Below are 26,057 nucleotides of genomic sequence, written 5' to 3'. Positions count from 1 at the left end.
AAAAATCAAACAAAGCAAAAACAAATTCACCTGTTCCTATCTCTTTAAAACCATCAGTCATGTCTGACTGCATTTAGAAAAAGTACCATTCATGTGCCAATGACTTTTGAAAAAAATTAGTCTTATCTATTTTTTAAACTTTTTGAAACGATTTCCGTGCTTATTTCTAACTTTGGAAAAAAATGAAAATATTTTTTGTGTCTCTGACATTTGAAAAGTTTCATTCAACTGCTATCAACTCCAAAAATTCCAAAGAATTCTGTTTGTGTACTTTTTCAAAATTTTTGAAAGAAATTCTGGTTCATAAGTTTCTGACTTTGGAAAAATTCAGTTCACCTGTCTTTCCTTTTGAGTCTTAGATTTTAATTCTATACCAGTTAAAAATGTCATAGATTATTGGAAACTGCTTAGAGGTAAAAAATAACACCGAATCTTTTCAGAGTTCATTGATCCCAAAATGTGGCCTAGGAGGGATCTTGGCACAAAGCAGCTACCAAATCTTAGCCAAGTCTATTATCTTCAAGGTCAAAGACATATTATTGCAATGATACAAGTAACAGTTCATTGACCTCAACAGGGGCATTGTCACATAGGACTCGCAGTCGTGCAAATTGATGCTTAGACATCAGCTCTTTTATTTTTTGCAATGAGGGCGTAGACACATCAGCAATCATTGCGTGCAATGAGGTGTATAACTTGTTGTGCAACGGCTTCAGTAATGTTATTTTCCCATAGCCAGTATGTGAGCATAACTGAGTCTATTTGGAGTTCACCTATTCCCTAAAAGTGCCTGAGGAAACGACCTTGGATACAAAACAATGACAAAAGTATAACCAAGTCTATTCAGAGTTCATTGATCTATAGAAATGCCTTAACAAATATCCTTTAAATCTTCTTTTTGGTGTTAAACCAGTAAAAAAAAACTAATGGCTATGGCCCCATTCTAAGTATGACCTAGATATCTACTGGTTGGGGAGTCTGGAAAAAAACTAATTTCAGAGCTTCGATGAAAGTGAGAAATTTGATCATTGGGCCACCCCCAATTTTGCAATCCTGGGGTGTTTTCCTGAATGTCCCCTCCTTTTGAAAAGCTCTGGACCAATGTTTAGTTTGCTTGTATTTGGAATCAAAATACAAAAGCTTTTTCTCAAGGGAAAAAATGTATCTAAAATAAATTCCTCTTTGTGTACTGTTAAGGAATTTATAATTTACATTCTTTTTTGGCAAGGTACTTAAAGTTATACCCTTTTCTTTTTGTATCTTTTAAATCAGTCTTATGTTGAACAATATATTTAATTCGATTCAAATTCAATATTTGATTCAAAAACTCTGTAGCGTGTAGAAAACGCAATATATGTTTTATTTATTCCCTCAGCTCTCTGTTTTCAGAAATTGAGCAGGACTTCCAAGAGCAATTGGTCAGCTTAATGGAATCCCTGTTCACCCCCTCAAATATAGTAGTTAAAGAAATTGATGGCATGAATATAAAGACCAAAGATATCTTACACTACTTCAAATCTTATTCAAGAATTTACAATGGTAGGGAGCTCCCTGACCCAAAGACCGTGCTTGAAGCAACTGCGGTGGCTAATAATCTTAGTGCTATGGCTACTGCTAAGGAATGGTACATCAATAAGATGAAGGAAGTATTTAAAGATTCTGGACCTTATATAGATCCTGCTACTTTGATCAAACACCATGTGACACTTAAGAACAGCGCGATTGATTCTTTTACTGAAGAGCTGAAGATGGGAAGTGCTAATTTGTCTAAAGAATATAAGATGGAACTCAAAAAGGTTTGTATTATGTTTGCTCTTATTTATAAATGACTGTCATGTATTAAGAAGTGGCTGGAATTGGAAATGCCCGTGGGTTTGGTGGGGGAGGGACTTTTTATGCCAAGATTGTTTTTTTTTATAGAAACTAAGGACTAAAATGAATAGTTTTTGGTGGTTTACCTGTAGAGTTCAACCACCTTAAAGACTATATCAAATGATTGAATATTTTAGCTGCCAGAATTCGTCTGATAAAGTTGGGTTAAAACTATTATTTTCATAGAAATAGTGTTTTGCAGAATATTTGTGTTTTTGGGCTGAATATTTGATTCATAGTTTCGATTAATTAAAATTTAATTTAACTAAATTTTTCCATGAAGCCTTGTTTTGCTGAACATTTGTGTTTTCGGGCTGACTATTTGATTCATATTTAATTGAATTGAATCATGAATTCACTGAAGTAAATTTGGGCTAGTGACGAATAAAAAAAACTTTGGGATAGCGCTGTGAGCGCTATAAAGAGCTAACCCTTGTCATCCCAGTTTTAGCCTTTTTGTGCTGTTTTTTCAAGTTTCCTGTAGTGACGGTGTAAGTGACGAAGACTTAGTGTTCCTCACCTTGCTTAGCGATATTTTCATACAAATTAAATACGAGAAGATGTCTTTATTTGACCTTTATTCACCTTGCTAGGTGGTGGGGCCATCTATATACAAAATCTATACATTAACCTAGATTGCGCTCGCGCCGTAGACCATCTGGAAAGTTTAGCCCTATATATGTCTGACATCAAAATCAAACAAATTAAGAAATTCATATACTGCTGAATGCAGTTGCTCACAGACCATTAATTGATGTGATGACCAACCAAGCAGGTATCAGCAGTTTGATGAAAACGCTCATTAAAATTAGACCCTATCCATTTTCCATCCACCTTCATCCGTATAAACGAACTTGGACTGCTGAAGGCTCCACCAGGACGCATTACTCTGTACGGACAGAAAAGAAGAAGGCGGTGCGGGAAAAGAGCTGGAATACGAGTTAAAACTAGACAAAGAGAGCACCCCAGTAAAGCGATTGAGACAATTGTCTCTTTTGTGAAAAGGATTTTCAAAAGTTAGTGACACATGAACAGAATTTTTCAAGAGTCAAAGCCGGATGATTAGGGCTTCTTACTTTTTTTTTGTTGTTGTATCAATTTAAACAAACGAGACAATGGCCTACTTTACGTTTGTTTGCTACAGTCACTTAATAGTTTTGTAATGTCTATTCACGTAAGATGGAAACCATAGTTTCTTTTTTTCATTTTCAAGGCAATAGAAAGGCTATTTTTCAAACAACATTTACTAAATATTTTTTCTTATGTAATCTCACGAAAGAAGAAACAATAGTCTATTCTCTCATGTCATGGTAATGAAAAGGTTTTTTCTTTACAATATTCTTTAAAGGTATTTGTAATGTTGATTCACGCAGAACAAAACCATATAATTTTTTGAAAAAATCCTTCACTGAAAATCTTATTAATTAACAATAGGCAGCTAATGTAACTTAAAGTCATTGCCCCATTGACTGGAGGCAGGGTTTCACCTCCATTGATTTGATCAAGTAAGACCCTCATGATAAAGGTCTCGGCCACTTTTGCCAAGCATGGTGTTTGCAAAATAGGTCTAAGTTCGTCACAGCTCTTAGGGTTGGTAACCTTCGGAATTATTTTAACGTAAGCTTTCTTCCAAATAGCTGGAATCCCTATACGAAAGCAGAGGTTTATCAGCACTAAGAGTGGTTTCGCAATGAAAGGGGCGTATTCTCGAATAAGTTTAGGTGGAAGTTCGTCTGGATAAACTGAACAGTTTACTTTCACCTTCATCAGGGTCTTATAGGCTGTCATCTAATCGAAAATAACTTCACCTTCATCTGCACAGGAGTCAAGTATTTCAGACTTCAGGGCTTATATGGGAGAAAGAAATGAGGTCCAGATGTGGGTGAAATATTGCTTAACCTCATCAGTAGTTGTGTAAGGTCCGTCAGGGTGGCTTATTTTTATGCTGTTATGAATGGACTTGCCTGTGATTTGCTTAACCACTCTGTGCCATTTCCTGGGATTAGTGTGCCTAAGACTGTCCGAAAATTTCTCACGCCCGTAATCTTTCTTTGCTCTTCTAGTGAGAGAGGTAATGGGATTTTGCAATTTTTTCGCATTTTGCAAATTTCCTTCTTGGAAAAGCTTGCACTTTTTTCCATTAGTTTCTTGATTTGGGGGGTTATTCAGGGTTTATCACTTTCACATCTAGTGAAAGTCTTTTCAGGAAAAAACTCGATGTGTTAGGCATGGAGAAGTTCGTTGAATAGTTGGCATTTTTATCGAGGCTTTTGTCTCCATAGACTCCTGGAAAAGCGTAAGTAGCTTTCCATCGACCATAGGTGCAAATTGCTTCATCAGTAAGCGGACAGTACTTGACACGCTTAATATCAGGCTTGGGTATTAAAGCGGCAGCTGACCAGAGCACAACGTTATGATCAGAACAGGCGAGTGGCCCAAGGGACTCGGGGGTTTGGTAATATGTCTCACAGTTGGTCAGGATTAAATCAAGTATGCTGCCTGATTCACGTGTTAGGAAATTTACAACCTGCTTGGGGGAAAGGCATGATGCTAGCCAGCTTTTCTTGGTTTGGTTAAAGTCCCCAGCCAGAACAATAGCAGGGTTTCCATTCAAAGCACGAAGGTGGTCGACAGTCTTTTGGAGGTATGTGACAAGATCACGGCAGTTTTTAGCACTTTCAGGGTAGTAGATTGAAGCAAAGATGATGCATGAGTAAGCACGTGGCATGGCTGATAGTTTGCACCAAACCCACACATCTTCCATTCTTCTCAAGTCTCGACATTCTTAATAGAATGTAATTCGAGATTTAATGAGGCATGCTATATAATTTGGGTTGCAAAACAATCGATGACAGGATTCAGAAAAAAGAAGTACATTTGTAAAAACTGTGTCCTTGTGAAGTTCATATCAATCGATTTATAGAAATAAACTTCAGTCTACTTATCTCTTGTAGAGACGTCCTGGCCGAGTGGATTGGTGGGATGGATTCAGGATCCTTGACAGAGAAGACACGGGTTCGAATCCCAGTGTACCAAATTGTTCAATTTGGAAAGGGGATCAGTGGTGTGACTCTGTAAGCTTAGCCAGAGTCGACCCAGCTTTAAATGGGTACCTGGAGAAATCTGGGGAAGGTAAACAGGAAAGGTGTGCGAAAGCACAGGATGGTTGGCTCCCAACCCCTCATTGCACTTCCTGGCTGAAGGGCTAAGAAATGGAGATCAGCATCGCCGGTAGGGACTGTAAAGTCTAATATCGTATCCTCTACCTTTTTTTTTCACCTTACCTACTTATCTCTTTAACAAACTCAAAACAGTTTCAGCTCCTGTTGTCAGTAAGAGAGAAAACAATTAGTTATTCGTGTCAAAATAAAGAAGACAGAGTTTATACCGTATAATACAGTGTACTCTATGAAATATATCACACAATTATTCAATCTTTGCTGGGTAGATGTAAAACTTTCCATTGAATTGAGGTTGGAGTCATCGTGAACCGTAATTGCCATTCGAAGATGCGGCAATACACTAAACAAGTTTATTTTATTTAGGAAGTCTACCCCTCTCGAAGACGGAGGTCAATAAATTGCTATAATTACTAGTTTATCATTATTAAGAATAAAATGTTAAACAACACAGCTCTCAGAAACCATTCTGGTATTTAGGGATAAAACATCTTCTTTTATTCGAGGTTGAGAACAATTTTACAGTGATCGCCAAGCCTCAAAAATTTTTCCCACATCCAAAAGATATCTTTATCTGCTTTTCGGAAGAAAGTTTCAATTACACCCCGTCCTCTAGTCCATCCGCAATGGTTCCAAAATCATATTCATAATGTACCTAGACTCTAGATACCAGAGAGGAAGTATTTGTAGGGGGGCATATGAACTTTATTGGGAGTTTTATTCTTATTACGAGCTAATGGCGCTTCAAAAACAGTATTAAAGAAGATTGAATCTTTTCAGTGTTCTGTAAAATATTGATAATGGAACATAAATGATGAAGAAACACACGTGAGTAATTACAATTGAAACAAAAACGAAATAAGAAACGTTTCCTTTTACAAGACCGTTAAAAAAACTGTTGAAATAAGAATAATTCTGAATACTTCGGTTTCAAATCCGAAGCTGGAAGCGTTGGGCAGTAAAATGTGAAATGGACTAATTCAAATCCAGATATGAAATAGATTTCATCTTCTAAATGTGGACTTTCATTATTATTATTTTGTGTTATTTTTTTCCGTTGACCTTATGCAAGTTTCACCGTCTTTGAAATACTTTCATTTAAGTTTTAAATGAAGAGGCACTAAACTAATATTATTGCTTCAATAATGTTAATTTACACAATTGTCTAAAAGTGAAAAATATTTTTAAAATATTAACAAATCAAGATATGTCATCACTCTAATTTAGACGGGGCTTCGTCTTTCGTCGTCTTTCTCATTCTAAATTAGTGACCCGAAAAAAGGAAACTTTATTGTGCTTTTTTGGTATAAGTGCTGTTAAAATATTCACGTTTTTGTCCGAAAGAGAGGAATAATTTTGTACGTACTTTTCAAAACTAGCCATCCCACCAATTTAGACAGGGGTTTAAGCATGTGTTTTATGTCATTTGTTTAAAAAAAAATTATTACACTTTCAGGAAATAGAAGCCTCATTTAAGCTTTTCAATGAGAACAACGAAATCAAAAGGCAAGTTGTTGATGAAAGAAAAAAGAACATGCTACCATCAGTGGTATTGGCCACAGCAGTTATAATTGTTGCAATTGTGAAACCTGATGTATTGATACCTATTTTTTCAAAAATTTTTTGAGAAAGTTTTAAAGCTAATTTATATTCGTTTTTTATTGACATTGTCTCTTTCATGGGAAAAGAAAAGGATTTTTGAAATGTTTTCTGTTTTTTTGTCTATAAGAATTTATAGCTTGGCTTACTATTTATACATTAGAACAAAAATCTCAATTCTCTGAAACAATACAAGTCCTTTCGAGAATCTGAAAACACCTAGTGTTGCTTAATCTAGTTTGACTCCTCCAGAAGTTTTCCTAAGAAATAAAATTTGGAGCGTATATAATTTCTTAGACCACACTGTTTCTCCAGTTACGAAAAATTAAGAGACAAGATGGGTTCAATTTGAACAAAGTGGTGAAACAAAACTTAAAAAAAAAATAAAATAGTAATTAAGAAAAAATCAGGAAATTTAAACTCCATACCCAGGAGCCTTCGTCAAATGGAGAAAATAAGAATATTTTTGTTAAATCATCAAAGAAAAAGACAAAAAACAACACAAGAAGAGAAAAAAGACAAAAAAAAATTAAATTTTCAAATTTTACCCATCAAGTACCTCAAATTGCCTTTCAACTTTTCCTGAAAGCTTCACAGTATTACCCTTAGTTTGAGTGTCAAAATATTTGAAGCAGAGTAGTAGAAGTAGTCAAACAGTTCGTGGAACTGTAGTAAGGAACGACCCGGCTCAATAGTAACCAAAACTCTAAAAAATGGAATTTTGATACCAATAGCTACATCAAAAGAATTGCATTTTAATGCTGATTATAAATATATAAGTTTCATCAAGTTTAGTCTTACCCATCAAAAGTTAAGAGCCTGAGAAATTTTGCTTTATTTTAGAAAGTAGGGGGAAACACCCCCTAAAAGTCATAGAATCTTCACGACCATCAGATATAGCGTATCAGAGAACCCTACTGTAGAAGTTTCAAGCTCCTATCTACAAAAATGTGGAATTTTGTATTTTTTGCCAGAAGGCAGATCACGGATGCGTGTTTATCTGTTTGTTTGTTTTTTGTTTTGTTTTTTCCCAGGGGTGATCGTATCGACCCAGTTGTCCTGGAATGTTTCGAGAGGGCTCATTCTAACGCAAATGAAAAGTTCTAGTGCCCTTTTTAAGTGACCAAAAAATTGGAGGGCACCTAGGTCCCCTCCTACGCTAATTATTTTCCCGAAGTCAACGGATCAAAATTTTGAGATAGCCATTTTATTTAGAGCAGTCGAAAAACCTTATAACTGTGTCTTTGGGGACGACTTACTCCCCCAAAGTCCCCGTGGGAGGGGCTACAAGTTCCAAACTTTAGCCAGTGCTTACATATAGTAATGGTTATTGGGAAGTGTACAGGTGTTTTCAGGAGGATTTTTTGGTTGGGGAGGGGTTGAGAAGAGGGGGATATGCTGGGGGAACTTTCCATCGAGGAATTTGTCATGGGGGAAGAAAATTTCCGTGAAGAGAGCGCAGGATTTACTAGCATTATTTAAAAAAAAAAACATTGAAAAAATAAATATCAAAAAGTTTTTTTTCAGCTGGAAGTAAGGAGCAGCATTAAAACTTAAAACGAACAGAAATTATTAACCATATGAGGGGCTCACCTCCTCCTAATGCCTCGCTCTTTACGCTAAAGTATTTTTAGTAATGTCAACTATTTATTCTACGGCTTTTGTGATTCAGGGGTCATTCTTAATAAATTGGGACAAAATTTAAGATTTAGTGTAAAGAGAGAGGTACTGACGAGGGGGCGAACCCTCTCATATATGTAATAAAAACATGAGAATAAAAAGTTCTTTATGTAGGCTAATTTATAAGTTACGTATATCTCTAACTAATAAAAAGATTCGTAAAAAATTAAAAGTTCTAATTGCCTTTTTAATTAACCAAAAAATTGGAGGGCAACTAGGCTTCCTCCCCCGCTCTTTTTTTCTCAAAATCATTCGATCAAAATTATGAGAAAGCCATTTAGCCAAAAAAAAACAAATATGCAAATTTCGTTTTAATTATTCTTCTGCGGAGAGCCAAAATCAAAACATGAATTGATTCAAAACCGTTCAGAAATTAAATTAAAAAAAAACAAGTTTTTTCAACTGAAAGTAAGTAGCGACATTAAAACTTAAAACGAACAGAAATTACTTCGTATATGAAAGGGGCTGCTTCCTCATCAACGCCCCGCTCTTTACGCTAAAGTTTTTACTGTTTTAAAAAGAAGAGTTGAGAGAAAGAGTCAAACTTTTGTGTAAAGAGCGGGGCGTTGATGAGGAAGCAGCCCCTTTCATATACGAAGTAATTTCTGTTCGTTTTAAGTTTTAATGTCGCTCCTTACTTTCAGTTGAAAAAACTTGTTTGTTTTTTATTTAATCATAATAGCAGCAGCAATTACAGTAGCAGTGGTAGCAGTAGTAATGATAGTTATAGTAGTAGGTATATTGTGTATTTTACTTAAAACAACATCCCTCTTGACATGTGCTGATAGTTACTTAATATCCTAGTAGATCATTCCTGGGATAGTTCTGATAAGCCCTTTTGATAACCTGTTTGTATAGAGTTCGTTTATTTGGTTCAATATCCCCTAAAAGTTTAATCTTCCTACCATTAGCCTCAGTATTAGTGGTCGTAGCAATAATAGTAATAATGACATCACGATCTATAATTGTTCCCTTAATGTTCCAAGCTATTCTTGAGAAATTACTCGTGCATCTTTTTGGCAACTCAAAAACACAAATTAAAAATGAAGCTTTCAGCTTTTTCAACAACACTTGTTGGATAATCCAAGTCGTCAATAAGAACTAATAGATTATAAGGGTTTTGAAGCCCTTCTAATTTCAATATAAAATACTAGATAACATGGTTATTTAGAATGAAAAAGATTGAAAATTGACGTTCATTTAATTAGAATCAAAATTTAAATTAACCATTGATTTTCATACCGTAAGAATTTTTTTTATAAAGTAATAAAAAATGTCAAGAGAAAAGTCGTCGTCCATACTGTGATTTCAACCACCAGAAATGCTTCGAAGCTAGTCTTTTTATTGGTTTATTCCACTCCTACGTTTCTATGGGTATCCTTCCTGTATTGCCGAAGTTATATATTGAGAGTAACCAGTAAGTACCAGTGGGTAAAGGTCAAATATCTGAACCACCGCAAGCACTCATATCTTTGGGAAATAGTACATAGTTTCAATTATACCTAAAGTTTTTTTTTATTGTAACATCAAATTCATGTTTCAGAAGCGGAAATTTAATTCGGAGATAAATTTCTTTGGAAATCTTGTAGCACCATAAATTCTTGCTCACCAATTTTATATTACTAATACTTTGTCTTTGGTCTCTTGTCAGATCCGTGTAAGAGATGGAAAAACTACTTTTCCAAGCCTTCATCTCTTATAGATTCAAATAGTTATTCCTTAACTTTGACTCTGATTAGTGAAAGAACATTTTTATGCTTGAAATATGAACAATATTGTAGTTCAGAAACTATTCAGAAGCTATGAGTATTTGTTCAAGCTTTGAACTGGAAGGATACAAAAAAGTATTAACTTTGAGTTTAATCAGATTAAATAAAAAAACAAGTTTTTTTTAAATGAAATTAAGTAGCAACATTTAAACTTAAAATGAACAGAAATTACTCCGTATATGAAAGGGGATTTTCCTCCTCAACGCTTCGCTCTTTACGCTACAGTTTGACTCTTTATCTTAACTCTACTTTTTTAAAACATTAAAAAACTTTAGTGTAAAGAGCGGGGCGTTGAGGAGAAAAAGCCCCTTTCATATACGGAGTAATTTCTGTTCGTTTTAAGTTTTAATGTTACTCCTTACTTTTATTTTTTTTAAACTTGTTTGTTTAATTTAATCTGATTAAACTCAAAGTTAAAACTGTTTTGTATCCTTCCGCTTCAAAGCACACTTTCCAGAAACCATTACTATATGTAAGCATTAAATAAAAAAACAAATTTTTTTAGCTGAAAGTAAGGAGCGACATTAAAAATTAAAACGAACAGAAATTACTCCGTATATGAAATAGTTTGTCCCCTCCGCAATCCCTCGCTCTTTACGCTAAAACTTTTAATTGTTTTAAAAAGTAGAATTGTGGCAAAGAGTCAAACTTTAGCGTAAAGAGCGAGGGATTGCGGAGGGGACAAATCATTTCATATACGGAGTAATTTCTGTTCGTTTTAAGTTTTAATGTCGCTCCTTACTTTCAGCTAAAAAAATTAGTTTTTTTATTTAATTTCTGAACGTTTTTGAATTAATGCATGTTTGGTTTTGGCTCTCCGCACATAAATTAATTAAAATGAAATTTGTATATTAATTCTTTTTTTGGCTAAATAGCTTTCTCTTAGATTTGATCAGATTATTTTGAGAAATAAGGGGTGGAGAAGGAGGCCTAGTTGCCCTCCAATTTTTCGGTTACTTAAAAAGGTAACTAGAACTTTTAATTTTTAACGAACGTTTTTATTAGTAAGAAATATAGGTAACTTGAGAATTAACTTACGTAACAAACTTTCATAACCTTATTTTTTTATTATGTATACGAGTGGGTTTGTACCCTCGTTAATACTTCGCTCTTTACACTAAATCGTAAGTTTTGTCCCAATTCTTTAAGAATGACCCCTGAATCAGAAAGGCCGTAGAATAAATACCGTAGAATAAATACTGAGCATAGAGGGTCAAGGGGCTACTGGGCAAGCTATGAAGACCCAGGGACTCGGAGGTACAGGAGCATGAAGCTCCCGATGCTCTGGGGCTTAGAAAGACGGGACACAGAGGTCCTTGCGTTTTGGATGGGGGTGGGAGCAGGCAGGGGCATTAATGATCTATACTCAGCTACTATTAGTTTGAAGTTAAACATTGATAATATATTTTGGAGGAGAGGATAAGAGCTAAAGGCCATAAGATGCTACGTGTCATGTCGAATAACGGAGGATAAAGTGTCACAAAAATTAAAAGTATCATGAACCATGATGATCCACAGGATACGGAGTACCATTGGTCAGAAAGTGCCACGAGATAAAACTGCAAAAAACCTTTGGACAGCCCACCAAGGTCAGTTCCCATTAGTTTAAAAGAAATATATTAATAATAGGCTGTTTTATGTGGGAGAGGGCCATGGATTACTATTGGCCATGCCCGGTCACGAGGATGGAGATAAATAAGGGCCAGAAGTGCCCTGAACCATGGTGATAGACGGTGTAGGAAGTTGCTACGGCTAGAAAGTGACATGGTCCACGAATCGTCTTGGCCCACAGAGTGCCACGTGTCCAGGGAGAACCAATTAGGGCCAGATTAATTAAGTTTTGAATTAAAGTATTGATAATAAGTTGTTTCGACAGGGTATTCGCCAGAGGGTGCCATGGTCCGTGAAAAACGACGAGGGACCGAGTATCATAGGGACTGGGAGGGCCATGCAACGGGCCAGGAAATTTTGGTGGTGGGCTGCCCAGGACCATTACAAACCACATGGAATCGAGTGTCACAGGGGGCTGAGAGCTCCCTGGGCCATAACAATCCATGGGGTATGAAGCGTCATTGTCCACGGATTGCTACAGGCCAGGATATGCAACGGTCCACGAACTGCCACGAACCATGGAGGGCCCTTTATTTTCCGGCATCTCCTAGAGACGTTTCATCATTTCCTTTAAAGATTAGTCGCATAGAAAATTCTTCTCAAGTCTCGACATTCTTAATAGAATGTAATTCGAGATTTAATGAGGCATGCTATATAATTTGGGTTGCAAAACAATCGATGACAGGATTCAGAAAAAAGAAGTACATTTGTAAAAACTGTGTCCTTGTGAAGTTCATATCAATCGATTTATAGAAATAAACTTCAGTCTACTTATCTCTTCTAGAGACGTCCTGGCCGAGTGGATTGGTGGGCTGGATTCAGGATCCTTGACAGAGAAGACACGGGTTCGAATTCCAGTGTACCAAATTGTTCAATTTCGAAAGGGGATCAGTGGCGTGACTCTGTAAGCTTAGCCAGAGTCGACCCAGCTTTAAATGGGTACCTGGAGAAATCTGGGGAAGGTAAACAGGAAATGTGTGCGAAAGCACAGGACGGTTGGCTCCCAACCCCTCATTGCACTTCCTGGCTGAAGGGCTAAGAAATGGAGATCAGCATCGCCGGTAGGGACTGTAAAGTCTAATATCGTATCCTCTACCTTTTTTTCACCTTACCTACTTATCTCTTTAACAACCTCAAAACAGTTTCAGCTCCTGTTGTCAGTAAGAGAGAAAACAAATTAGTTATTCGCGTCAAAATAAGGAAGACAGAGTTTATACCGTATAATACAGTGTACTCTATGAAATATATCACACAACTATTCAATCTTTGCTGGGTGGATGTAAAACTTTCCATTAAATTGAGGTTGAAGTCATCGTGAACCGTAATTGCCATTCGAAGATGCGGCAATACACTAAACAAGTTTATTTTATTTAGGAAGTCTACCCTTCTCGAAGACGGAGGTCAATTAATTGCTATAATTACTAGTTTATCATTATTAAGAATAAAATGTTAAACAACACAGCTCTCAGAAACCATTTTGGTATTTAGGGATAAAACATCTTCTTTTATTCGAGCTTGAGAAATTTTACAATGATCGCCAAGCCTCAAAAATTTTTCCCACATCCAAAAGATATCTTTATCTGCTTTTCGGAAGAAAGTTTCAATTACACCCCGTCCTCTAGTCCATCCGCAATGGTTCCAAAATCATATTCATAATGTACCTAGACTCTAGATACCAGAGAGGAAGTATTTGTAGGGGGGTATATGAACTTTATTGGGAGTTTTATTCTTATTACGAGCTAAAGGCGCTTCAAAAACAGTATTAAAGAAGATTGAATCTTTTCAGTGTTCTGTAAAATATTGATAATGGAACATAAATGATGAAGAAACACACGTGAGTAATTACAATTGAAACAAAAACGAAATAAGAAACGTTTCCTTTAACAAAACCGTTAAAAAAACTGTTGAAATAAGAATAATTCTGAATACTTCGGTTTCAAATCCGAAGCTGGAAGCGTTGGGCAGTAAAATGTGAAATGGACTAATTCAAATCCAGATATGAAATAGATTTCATCTTCTAAATGTGGACTTTTATTATTATTATTTTGTGTTATTTTTTTCCATTGACCTTATGCAAGTTTCACCGTCTTTGAAATACTTTCATTTAAGTTTTAAATGATGAGGCACTAAACTAATATTATTGCTTCAATAATGTTAATTTACACAATTGTCTAAAAGTGAAAAATATTTTTTAAATATTAACAAATCAAGATATGTCATCACTCTAATTTAGACGGGGCTTCGTCTTTCGTTGTCTTTCTCATTGTAAATTAGTGACCCGAAAAAAGGAAACTTTATTGTGCTTTTTTGGTATAAGTGCTGTTAAAATACTCACGTTTTTGTCCGAAAGAGAGGAATAATTTTGTTCGTACTTTTCAAAACTAGCCATCCCACCAATTTAGACAGGGCTTTAAGCATGCGTTTTGTCATTTGTTTAAAAAAAAATTATTACACTTTCAGGAAATAGAAGCTTTTGAATGAGATCAACGAAAGCAAAAGACAAGTTGTTGATGAAAGACAAAAGAACATGTCACTCGCATCAGTGGTATTGGCCACAGCAGATATAGTTGCTGCAATTGTGAAACCTGATGTATTGATACCTCTTTTTTCAAAATTTTTTTGAGAAAGTTTTAAAGCTAATTTATATTCATTTTTATTAACATTGTCTCTTTCATGGGAAAAGAAAAGGGTTTTTGAAATGTTTTCTGTTTTTTTGTCTATAAGAATTTATAGCTTGGCTTACTATTTATACATTAGAACAAAAATCTCAATTCTCTCAAACAACACAAGTCCTTTCGAGAATCTGAAAACACATAGTGTTGCTTAATCTAGTTTGACTCCTCCAGAAGTTTTCCTAAGAAATAAAATTTGAAGCGTATATAATTTCTTAGACCACACTGTTTCTCCAGTTACGAAAAATTAAGAGACAAGATGGGTTCAATTTGAACAAAGTGGTGAAACAAAACTTAAAAAAAAAATAAAACAGTAATTAAGAAAAAATCAGGAAATTTAAACTCCATACCCAGGAGCCTTCGTCAAATGGAGAAAATAAGAATATTTTGTTAAATCATCAAAGAAAAAGACAAAAAACAACACAAGAAGAGAAAAAAGACAAAAAAAAATTAAATTTTCAAATTTTACCCATCAAGTACCTCAAATTGCCTTTCAACTTTTCCTGAAAGCTTCACAGTATTACCCTTAGTTTGAGTAGTAGTATTGATTGTCAAAATATTTGAAGCAGAGTAGTAGAAGTAGTCAAACAGTTCGTGGAACTGTAGTAAGGAACGACCCGGCTCAATAGTAACCAAAACTCTAAAAAATGGAATTTTGATACCAATAGCTACATCAAAAGAATTGCATGTTAATGCTGATTTTAAATATATAAGTTTCATCAAGTTTAGTCTTACCCATCAAAATTTAAGAGCCTGAGAAAATTTGCTTTATTTTAGAAAATAGGGGGAAACACCCCCTAAAAGTCATAGAATCTTCACGACCATCAGATTCAGCGTATCAGAGAACCCTACTGTAGAAGTTTCAAGCTCCTATCTACAAAAATGTGGAATTTTGTATTTTTTGCCAGAAGGCAGATCACGGATGCGTGTTTATCTGTTTGTTTGTTTTTTGTTTTGTTTTTTCCCAGGGGTGATCGTATCGACCCAGTTGTCCTGGAATGTTTCGAGAGGGCTCATTCTAACGCAAATGAAAAGTTCTAGTGCCCTTTTTAAGTGACCAAAAAATTGGAGGGCACCTAGGTCCCCTCCTACGCTAATTATTTTCCCGAAGTCAACGGATCAAAATTTTGAGATAGCCATTTTATTTAGAGCAGTCGAAAAACCTTATAACTGTGTCTTTGGGGACGACTTACTCCCCCACAGTCCCCGTGGGAGGGGCTACAAGTTCCAAACTTTAACCAGTGCTTACATATAGTAATGGTTATTGGAAAGTGAACAGGTGTTTTCAGGAGGATTTTTTGGTTGGGGGAGGGGTTGAGAAGAGGGGGATATGCTGGGGGAACTTTCCATCGAGGAATTTGTCATGGGGGAAGAAAATTTCCGTGAAGAGAGCGCAGGATTTACTAGCATTATTTAAAAAAACATTGAAAAAATAAATATGAAAAAGTTTTTTTCAGCTGGAAGTAAGGAGCAGCATTAAAACTTAAAACGAACAGAAATTATTAACCATATGAGGGGCTCACCTCCTCCTAATGCCTCGCTCTTTACGCTAAATTATTTTTAGTAATGTCAACTATTTATTCTACGGCTTTTGTGATTCAGGGGTCATTCTTAATAAATTGGGACAAAATTTAAGATTTAGTGTAAAGAGAGAGGTACTGACGAGGGGGCGAACCCTCTCACATATGTAATAAAAACATGAGAATAAAAAGTTCTTTATGTAGGCTAATTTATAAGTTACGTATATCTTTAACTAATAAAAAGATTCGTAAAAAATTAAAAGTTCTAGTTGCCTTTTTAATTAACCAAAAAATTGGAGGGCAACTAGGCTTCCTCCCTCGCTCTTTTTTTCTCAAAATCATTCGATCAAAATTATGAGAAAGCCATTTAGCCAAAAAAAAAACAAATATGCAAATTTCGTTTTAATTATTCTTCTGCGGAGAGCCAAAATCAAAACATGAATTGATTCAAAACCGTTCAGAAATTAAATTAAAAAAAAACAAGTTTTTTCAACTGAAAGTAAGTAGCGACATTAAAACTTAAAACGAACAGAAATTACTTCGTTATCCGTATATGAAATGATTTGTCCCCTCCGCAATCCCTCGCTCTTTACGCTAAAGTTTGACTCTTTGCCACAATTCTACTTTTTAAAACAATTAAAAGTTTTAGCGTAAAGAGCGAGGGATTGCGGAGGGGACAAATCATTTCATATACGGAGTAATTTCTGTTCGTTTTAAGTTTTAATGACGCTCCTTACTTTCAGCTAAAAAAATTAGTTTTTTTTATTTAATGCTTACATATAGTAATGGTTTCTGGAAAGTGTGCTTTGAAGCGGAAGGATACAAAACAGTTTTAACTTTGAGTTTAATCAGATTAAATTAAACAAACAAGTTTAAAAAAAAATAAAAGTAAGGAGTAACATTAAAACTTAAGACGAACAGAAATTACTCCGTATATGAAAGGGGCTTTTTCTCCTCAACGCCCCGCTCTTTACACTAAAGTTTTTTAATGTTTTAAAAAGTAGAGTTAAGATAAAGAGTCAAACTGTAGCGTAAAGAGCGAAGCGTTGAGGAGGAAAATCCCCTTTCATATACGGAGTAATTTCTGTTCATTTTAAGTTTAAATGTTGCTACTTAATTTCATTTAAAAAAACTTGTTTTTTTATTTAATCTGATTAAACTCAAAGTTAATACTTTTTTGTATCCTTCCAGTTCAAAGCTTGAACAAATACTCATAGCTTCTGAATAGTTTCTGAACTACAATATTGTTCATATTTCAAGCATAAAAATGTTCTTTCACTAATAAGAGTCAAAGTTAAGGAATAACTATTTGAATCTATAAGAGATGAAGGCTTGGAAAAGTAGTTTTTCCATCTCTTACACGGATCTGACAAGAGACCAAAGACAAAGTATTAGTAATATAAAATTGGTGAGCAAGAATTTATGGTGCTACAAGATTTCCAAAGAAATTTATCTCCGAATTAAATTTCCGCTTCTGAAACATGAATTTGATATTACAATAAAAAAACTTTAGGTATAATTGAAACTATGTACTATTTCCCAAAGATATGAGTGCTTGCGGTGGTTCAGATATTTGACCTTTACCCACTGGTACTTACTGGTACTTCGGCAATACAGGAAGGATACCCATAGAAACGTAGGAGTGGAATAAACCAATAAAAAGACTAGCTTCGAAGCATTTCTCGTGGTTGAAATCACAGTATGGACGACGACTTTTCTCTTGACATTTTTTATTACTTTATAAAAAAAATTCTTACGGTATGAAAATCAATGGTTAATTTAAATTTTGATTCTAATTAAATGAACGTCAATTTTCAATCTTTTTCATTTTAAATAACCATGTTATTTTTCGGTTACTTAAAAAGGTAGCTAGAATTTTTAATTTTTAACGAACGTTTTTATTAGTAAGAAATATAGGTAACTTGAGAATTAACTTACGTAACAAACTTTCATAACCTTATTTTTTATTATGTATACGAGTGGGTTTGTACCCTCGTTAATACCTCGCTCTTTACACTAAATCGTAAGTTTTGTCCCAATTCTTTAAGAATGACCCCTGAATCAGAAAGGCCGTAGAATAAATAGTTGAAATTACTAAAAATACTTTAGCATAAAGAGCAAGGTATTTATCTCCTCCTAAATACCTCGCTCTTTATGCTAAAGTATTTTTAGAATCCCTCATATGCGTAATAATCTCTGTTCGTTTTAAGTTTAAATGCTACTTCTTCCTTTCATTTGAAAAAAAGGTTTTCATGTTTATTTTTCATTGTTTTCTTATAGTAATGCTAGAGAATCCTGCGCCTTTGTCATTTAATTTTTCTTCCCCCATGACAGATTCCTCCAAGGAAAGATCCTCCAAAATAGCCCCCTCTCCTCAGCCCCACCCCTAAACAAAATAAAATCCCCCTGAAAACGTCTGTACACTTCCCAATAACCATTACCATATGTAAACACTGGTCAAAGTTTGTAACTTGTAGCCCCTCCCCCAGCGATTGTGGGGGAGTAAGTCATCCCCAAAGACATAGTTATTATGGTTTTCGACTATGCTGAACAAAATGGCTATCTCAAAATTTTTATCCGTTGACTTTGGGAAACAAATGAGCGAGGGAGGGGGCCTAGATGCCCTCCAATTTTTTTGGTCACTTAAAAAGGGCACTAGAACTTTTCATTTCCGTTAAAATGAGCCCTCTTGCGAGATTCTAGGACCATTTGGTCGATACGATGACCCCTGGGAAAAAAAAATAAATAAAAAAAAAAATACAAAAAAATAAACTCGCACCCGTGATTTGTCTTCTGGCAAAAAATGCAAAATTCCACATTTTTGTAGATAGGAGCTTGAAACTTCTACAGTAGGGTTCTCTGATACGCTGAATCTGATGGTGTCATTTACGTTAAGATCCTACGACTTTTAGGGGGTGTTTCCCCCTATTTTCCTAAATAAGTTAAATTTTCTCAGGCTCGTAACTTTTGATGGGTAAGACTAAACTTGATGAAACTTATATATTTAAAATCAGCATTACAATGCGATTCTTTTGATGTAGCTTTTGATATCAAAATTCAATTTTTTAGAGTTTTGGTTACTATAGAGCCGGGTCGCTCCTTACTACAGTTCGTTACCACGAACTGTTTGACTGGTCAGAGTTTTGTAAATTGCAGCCCCTCCCACGGAGACTGCGGGGGAGTAATTCGTCCCAAAAGAGATAGTTATTAGGTTATTCAACCATTGTGAATAAAATGACTATCTCAGAATTTCGATTTGGTGACTTTGGGGAAAAATGAGCAAGGGAGGGGGCCTAGGTGCCCTCCAATTTTTTTGGTCACTTAAAAAGGGTACTAGAAATTTTAATTTCCGTTAGAATGAGCCCTCTCGTGACATTCTAGGACCACTGAGTCGATACGATCACCCCTAGGAAAAAAAACAAATAAACACGGATCCGTGATCTGTCTTCTGGCAAAAAATGCGAAATTCCACATTTTTGTAGACAAGAGCTTGGAACTTCTACAATAAAGTTTTCTGATACGCTGAATCTGATGGTGTGATTTTCGTGAAGATTCTATGACTTTTAGGGGTTATTTCCCCCTATTTTCTAAAATAAGGCAAATTTTCTCAGGCTCGTAACTTTTAATGGGTAAGATTAAACTTGATGAAACTTATATATTTAAAATCAGCATTAAAATGCAATTCTTTTGCTGTAGCTATTGGTACCAAAACTCTATTTTTTAGAGTTTTGGTTGCTATTGAGCCGGGTCGCTCCTTACCAAAGTTCCTTACCACGAACTGTTTGAAAGTTGCTATTCTACCCATTCACTTTCACATAATAAAATTTTAATAGAATTTTCACAAATGAGGCAATTTGAGGCAAATTGCCTCAAACATGCGGCAAATATTCTCGGGCTCGTAACTTTTGATGGGCAAGACTAATCTTGATGAAAGTTATACATTTAAAATCAGCATTAAAATACGATTCTTTTTATGTAACTATTGGATCGAGATTCCATTTCTTAGAGTTTTGGTTAATATTGAGCTGGGTCGCTTCTTCCTACAGTTTGTTACCACGAACTGTTTGATTGTGCAACAAGTTCAGTAAGTGATTGCGAAGTCATTCAAATAGTATTTTGGATCGAGGAAGTTAATTGGTGAAAAATATATGCATTGAAGAGAAATTCGCATAATTTATTATTCAATTCAGTTTTGTTCAGTTTGACACATTACTAAGACAGTGTGAATGACTTTTAAGTGAACGGTTCAACCAAAAGGTGCGAACTTTTTATGCTATCGAAGCTATTTTACTAACTAATTCCTTGCTAGTTAAGCCGATGGCTAAATTTAAGTTTCATAAACTGGTATTGTCTAGGTTTCAAGGTTACCCTGAATGGTATATACGTATTGTTGAAGCAATAGATCCGAAGGAAAATGGAAAAACTAGAAATTGCAAGTATCTAGTTTTCTGCTACGGTACACATAATACCCAATTCCTTAATGAGTCCCAAATTTTTTATTTTAAATGCAATAAAGCCGATGCTATGAAAAACTCTAGAAAAGGTGTAAAGGGAGCGTTTGAAGAGCTTGTGCTAAAACCAGACATTTGCAAAGATAAGCTTAAAGGATAAGCGTCTGAAAATGCCAATTTAAATAACTTTTAGAGATCAACACTTTTATTAACAAGACTACAGTGACGGAACAAGAAATTCAGTCTGTCATAGAAAACCATGGTCAAGAAACAGATCAGAGATGAGATGAAAAATTGACAGCTGTTGGAGGCAAACATTCGTCTTCTAAGGACTCAGTTAGTGCAATCAAAGCGTAAAGGCTCGTCGATTTCAAGTGAAATTGACAGAGCATTAGTTGTTGAATTCGAGCTGAAATTTGTTGTTTTATCAAACGATTTAAAACATTTAAAAAACCAATGCTCATTTATTGAGGAACGGATTAAAATTGCAGAGCAAAAGCTTGATGAATATGAGCAAGAAAAGGGATTAAATAGTGTCATGTTCAATGGGGTTCAGCAACCTCCCAGTAGTGACTTGAAGTCGGTAGTTCTTGATATATTGACAAACAAAATAGAGCTTAAAATATTAAAACAAGATATGATAGAAGTTAAAAGATTAAATCTAAGCAAAGGTAAAAGTAAACAGGATGCAGTTGCTCCTGTAGTTGTAACATTCAAGTCTAAAGACCTTACTTCTAATGTTTTTAAAGAAAATTCAAAATTAGCTCGCACTGGTATTTTTGTGTCGGAGAATCTGACGAAGCGAAGATGTGATGCTCTGAACTTAGCACGGGATAAATATAGGAATAAGCAGCAATAGTAGTCTGATCAAGGTCGGATTTAGGTACGTCTCGCTAGTGATTCTTTTCTATGTTGTTTATGGTCTATCGACGACATTGCTCAATAGTGTATCTTAATAGTTGAAAATTGTTGTATTTTCACTATTTGTTATTATTATTATTATTATTATTATTATTATTATTATTATTATTATTTTAAAAGATGTATTGCGCCAAGTTATCTGGAGCAGATTCATGGATGATGTGGTTTGCATTTGGAAACACGGTTTAGAGTCTTTAGACCTTTTCCATAAACATTTAAATGGTTTTGACAAAATGTAAAACTTACAGTAGAGTTTGAAGAAAATGACAAACTACCTTTTCTTGATATTGATTAAAACTGATTTCCGTTTACTTTTTTCAGTATACAGAAAGCTTACACAGTGATAGGTATTTGAACTTTACCTCGTGCCACTCTATTTCAGAGAAACGAGGGGTTGTGATTGCACTGGTGGATAGAGCTATTAGGATTTGTTCCCAGGAGTTTTTAGATTCTTAATTGCTGTATTTGAGGGATGTTTTATTTTGTAATAGCTACCCGATTAAATGCATGGATAAAATAGTAAAAAATAGACGCATTAAACACATTGGGGTTTCAGAGTGCACAGAATTAAACTTACTGAAAAGTTTCATTTCTTTGCCTTATGTACCTATTTTGGGGGAGATGCTTAAACGAATTTTAGGTAAACATAACATTGATACTTGTTTCCAATCAGTGAGACCATTAGGTAGTTTTCTTAATTCTGGGAAAGATTTAACCCGGGGAGATTTAGTTAGTGGGGTGCATAAAATTCCTTGTTCTTGTGGAAAGTTTTATATTGGTAGAACTCACCAACAATTTACTGAAAGATTTATTGAGCATCGCAACTCAATACAAAAAATCCTACAATTAAGAAAGCTCCCGGAAACTTTTGTTTCGGCTCTAGCTGAACATACATTCTTTCATCCCGAACATTTTATACAATTTGATGAGGCTACAGCTATTTCTAATGATAGAGGTTTTTCTCAGTGGGCGAGGTAGGCTATAGAAATTAAAAAACATATATTTGCTAATCTTTCAATAAATAGAGACACAGGGAATTTAAATATTGACCCAATTTATGATTTTCTTTTGAAAAATGAACCAATAATCAATAAGGAAATTAAAATTTTACACAATCACCAGGGGACAAGATTACCTACTAGACCAAAAAGAGTTGCTTCAATATTAGCTCCTATCATGAGATTCTATAATTTAATGATCATGCAAAATCTATTTGCAAAATATTATCACTTCATTTGGGAATTATTCGTAAATTAGAATATATTTTTCCTCCCCATATTTTACAACTACTTTTTTTCAGTAATACATCCGTATATTTTATATTGTTCGTCAACATGGCCTGAAACTTTCCCTTCTATACTTCACCCAATTAGTGTGATACAGAACAATTTCATTCGAATTTTTTGTGCAGTTTCAAAGCGAGATTCTATGAGGCCAGGGAAATAAACATGATTCCTGCAGGTGGACTGCGTGTTTTTTATATACTGATTTTTGTTTATAAGTGTTATAATGGGTATCTTCCTGATTGTTTTGTTGTCTAAACCTCTTAGTAGTAAACAAGAGGCAGTTTTGTCGAAGGGTTTTAGATTATGTTTTCCAACACCAATTTCTTATTCAAAAATAATTTCTAAGGTAGAGTCAGGAATTATGGCTTCTATTGATAAAGTCGAAGCTCCTCAAGAACTTTGAGCTGAAATGGTAAGGAAACTTAAGACTTTTAACATGAGAAAAATTGAAAATGATACAATAAAAAATTACATTAAAATACTTTCTGATTTAAAAAAGGATAAGGTCCTTACTATCACTAAGGCAGATAAAGGCAATACTATTGTAATTATGGACACTGATGATTACCATTATTTACAAAAAAAATGGATTTCGATCCTACGGATAAATATGTAAAGTCGATAAGAAAGGAATTGGAGTCTTGGTGTGAAATCAGTAATTAATGATGGTTACTTGGTTTCGTAAAACCCCTATTTCTAAACTATAGGGATTTGAAAAAGATTCAATTCTCTTTAATGTTGTTTTCCCAACATGTTTAGCTCACGATAAGGTTTTCCCAATGTCGTGTTAAAAAAAAAAAAACATTTTTACCACGTTTTCCTTTCAATTATAATTACGCAATTTTCATTCCGTCATTATTCAAGTTATTTTATTAATATTTTAAAGAGTTAGAAAAAAAAATACAATCCTTTTGAATGCTGTTTTCTCGCACCCTTGGCTCGCGATAAAATATAAATCTGTTGCTAATAGAGTCTTAATTCAGAACAATATATTGTTAGTTTCATTCACAACATGTTCATTTATTATTTCTTTTTTTATATAATACGGCATACTTTTATTGGCTTGTTGTTGTAGCCAAAGTGACCGAATTTTATTACAACAAAGTAATCAACTCAGGATCCGTAATAAAATTATGCATGGCGTTTACATTATTCTGGAGCAGATATCCCCTGTATGTATATTTATGTCCTATGTGCTCTGTGCTATGCCTTATGTTCGATTTTGAATCTGGCCTGAATCTTTTCTAAGTTCCTATGAGTCAAGTCTTCTCTTTTTCTATTCTTTGTATGTAAAACACCATTTTGTGTAGCAACTGACTTTTTGTATTCCTAGTAGCAATAGACGTTTTATTATCAACAATTGACGCTAGACTCCATAGAATTTTACAAATTCTTTCCGCTTTTTCTTCTTTGCCTCCAGTTAACAGGTTACCTGTGAAATTAGATTTCATTAAAAATGGTCATATTATGAATTTTATTTTTGAACTGCCTTGAAATTTGGCTTCTTGAATTTTAAGAAATTCAAAGTGTGAAATACAGGCTAATTATTTTTTATGCTATCAGGAAAGACAAGAAAGATAAACATATTCTACAAAAGGTTTTATTCAAAGACTCGATAGATAAATACTTTCTACAAAAGGTTTTATTCAAAGAGTCGATAGTTGTGACCGGCTTGATTATAACCAACTGGAAATCGGCTACTTCAGAGTCCTTACTTTTGTTACATTTCTCTTGAAACTTCTACATAAAGCCTAGTCTAAATTGGAGTGGTGGCTAGTTTTAGTGTGGAAGAATGATAAATAGGATTCCTTATTTTTGGATTAAAACATGAATAATCCAAACGCTCTAATAACGAAATGCAAATCAGTGTCATCTTTCCTGGCTACAAATCTAGAAGGAGAGGAAATTGTTGAAGACGAAAATTTGTCGAATTTAGTGTGATGGCTAATCCAAATTTTCAGATGCTTGTTAAAAGAATCTTTCATTTTTAGACAATAGTGTGAATTATATTAGGAACAGGACTTATATCATTAAGTAAACAACGGTACTTTAGTGCCTTTTCAAGTAAAACTTAAACATAAATATTTTAAAGACAGTGAATTTTTAATAAGACAATAAAAAACATGATAATAGAAGTCTGTCTACATTTGGATAAAAAAAGCCCATTTTACATCTGGATCTGAATTAGTCCATTTTACATCTGGAAGCCCAGCGACGATGAAATCGAAGTTTTCATAATTACTCTTGTTTTAAAAGGTTTTTCCACTGTCTTGTTAAAAAAAACTGTCTGAAATAAACACTATAGTTATGCAAGTGTTTTTCCTCATTATTTATGTTCCTCAATTAAAAAAGGAAATTTTAAAAAGATTCACTCCTGCTTAATGCTGTTTTTGAAGCACCTTTAGTTCGGGATAAAAATGGAAATCCTTATATTATTCATATACCTCCCAATCTCATACACGATGAATATCACTTTAGAGCCGTTGCAGATTGAATAGCGGGCAGGTTGAAACTCACCCTGCAAATATCTTTGCATACAGATATCTTTGGGATATTAGAAAATTCTTTAAAAGAAAATTTTAAAAGTAAAATTAACATTGATAATTAAATACTTTTAAGTTAATAGAACACGACAAAACTTGGGCATTTAGTGGTCATTGTGAAGGATTTTTTTCGAGTTCGAATGAAATAAGATTTTTTTATCCCTGGATGCCAAAATAATGTTTGAAAGGTGTATTGTTGAATGTTTTGCATCCAATAATGATAAAATAGTAATTATGATAATATTATTAGTTGCCCTCCGATCATTTGTTACTCTTAAAAAGGCACTAGTCAATGTAAAATCAATGTAGGCATGTAGTTTATGAGGTTATGTTTGGTTTTATTATAGTTAAGTGCTAAAACACTGCGTTCCAATTTGGCTTAACTGGTTCTGTGTTCTGATCCTCTCCATAGATGTGGTACTGTCAAAATAAACTAAAATGTTTGCTCAAAGTTTCAGTGAAATTTAACATTACAGTTTCAATAGAAAAAAAGTCCAATAGTTTACAAGAACTTCTGAATTTTTAATGACTGCTATTAATGGTTTGATAAGAAAAATTATTATTCAAGCAGTGCTTACATGAATTGTCGGAGACGTATGCTACTCTTACAGTTTCCATATTCTTTATAAATTTTAATGAACACATTTTTGGTATATCCATTATACCAAGTAACTTCTCTGTCATTTTCATTAAAATAAAACGAAACGAATCCCCTGAATTAAAAAAGAAAATTACCTTTGTACCTTCTTACACTCACTAATTTTTGTGGATTGACGTAACTGGTGCTGCCTAAACTGAATACCGTGTCTTTCGTTGTAACTTCATTGTATCATGTGCAATAGCATTCTTTAATTTATATAATTATATACAAATTAATAGTTAATCCACGATTATTTATAAATACACTAGGTTGACTATCAAAGATCTTAATTAAATTTTGCCACAAGAATCAAT

At 34.3% G+C, this 26,057-nt stretch overlaps 1 protein-coding gene across 1 annotated transcript in view; it reads left to right on the top strand.

Moving 5' to 3' along the window:
* LOC136026992 (atlastin-like) overlaps positions 1-6,759 on the top strand; it is a 54,144-nt gene extending 47,385 nt beyond the window's left edge. Inside the window, exons 6-7 of the mRNA XM_065703875.1 lie at positions 1,390-1,796; positions 6,508-6,759. Of these exons, the coding sequence (XP_065559947.1) occupies positions 1,390-1,796; positions 6,508-6,678 (578 nt within the window). The 3' untranslated portion in view covers positions 6,679-6,759. The remainder of the gene's footprint in view (positions 1-1,389; positions 1,797-6,507) is intronic.
* The last annotated feature ends 19,298 nt before the right edge of the window (positions 6,760-26,057 follow it).

The sequence above is a fragment of the Artemia franciscana genome, chromosome 5 (genome assembly GCF_032884065.1).
Source record: "Artemia franciscana chromosome 5, ASM3288406v1, whole genome shotgun sequence".
Lineage (NCBI taxonomy): Eukaryota > Metazoa > Arthropoda > Branchiopoda > Anostraca > Artemiidae > Artemia > Artemia franciscana.
Note: the sequence above shows the minus strand (reverse complement) of the source record. Positions and strands in the feature narration are given on the sequence as shown.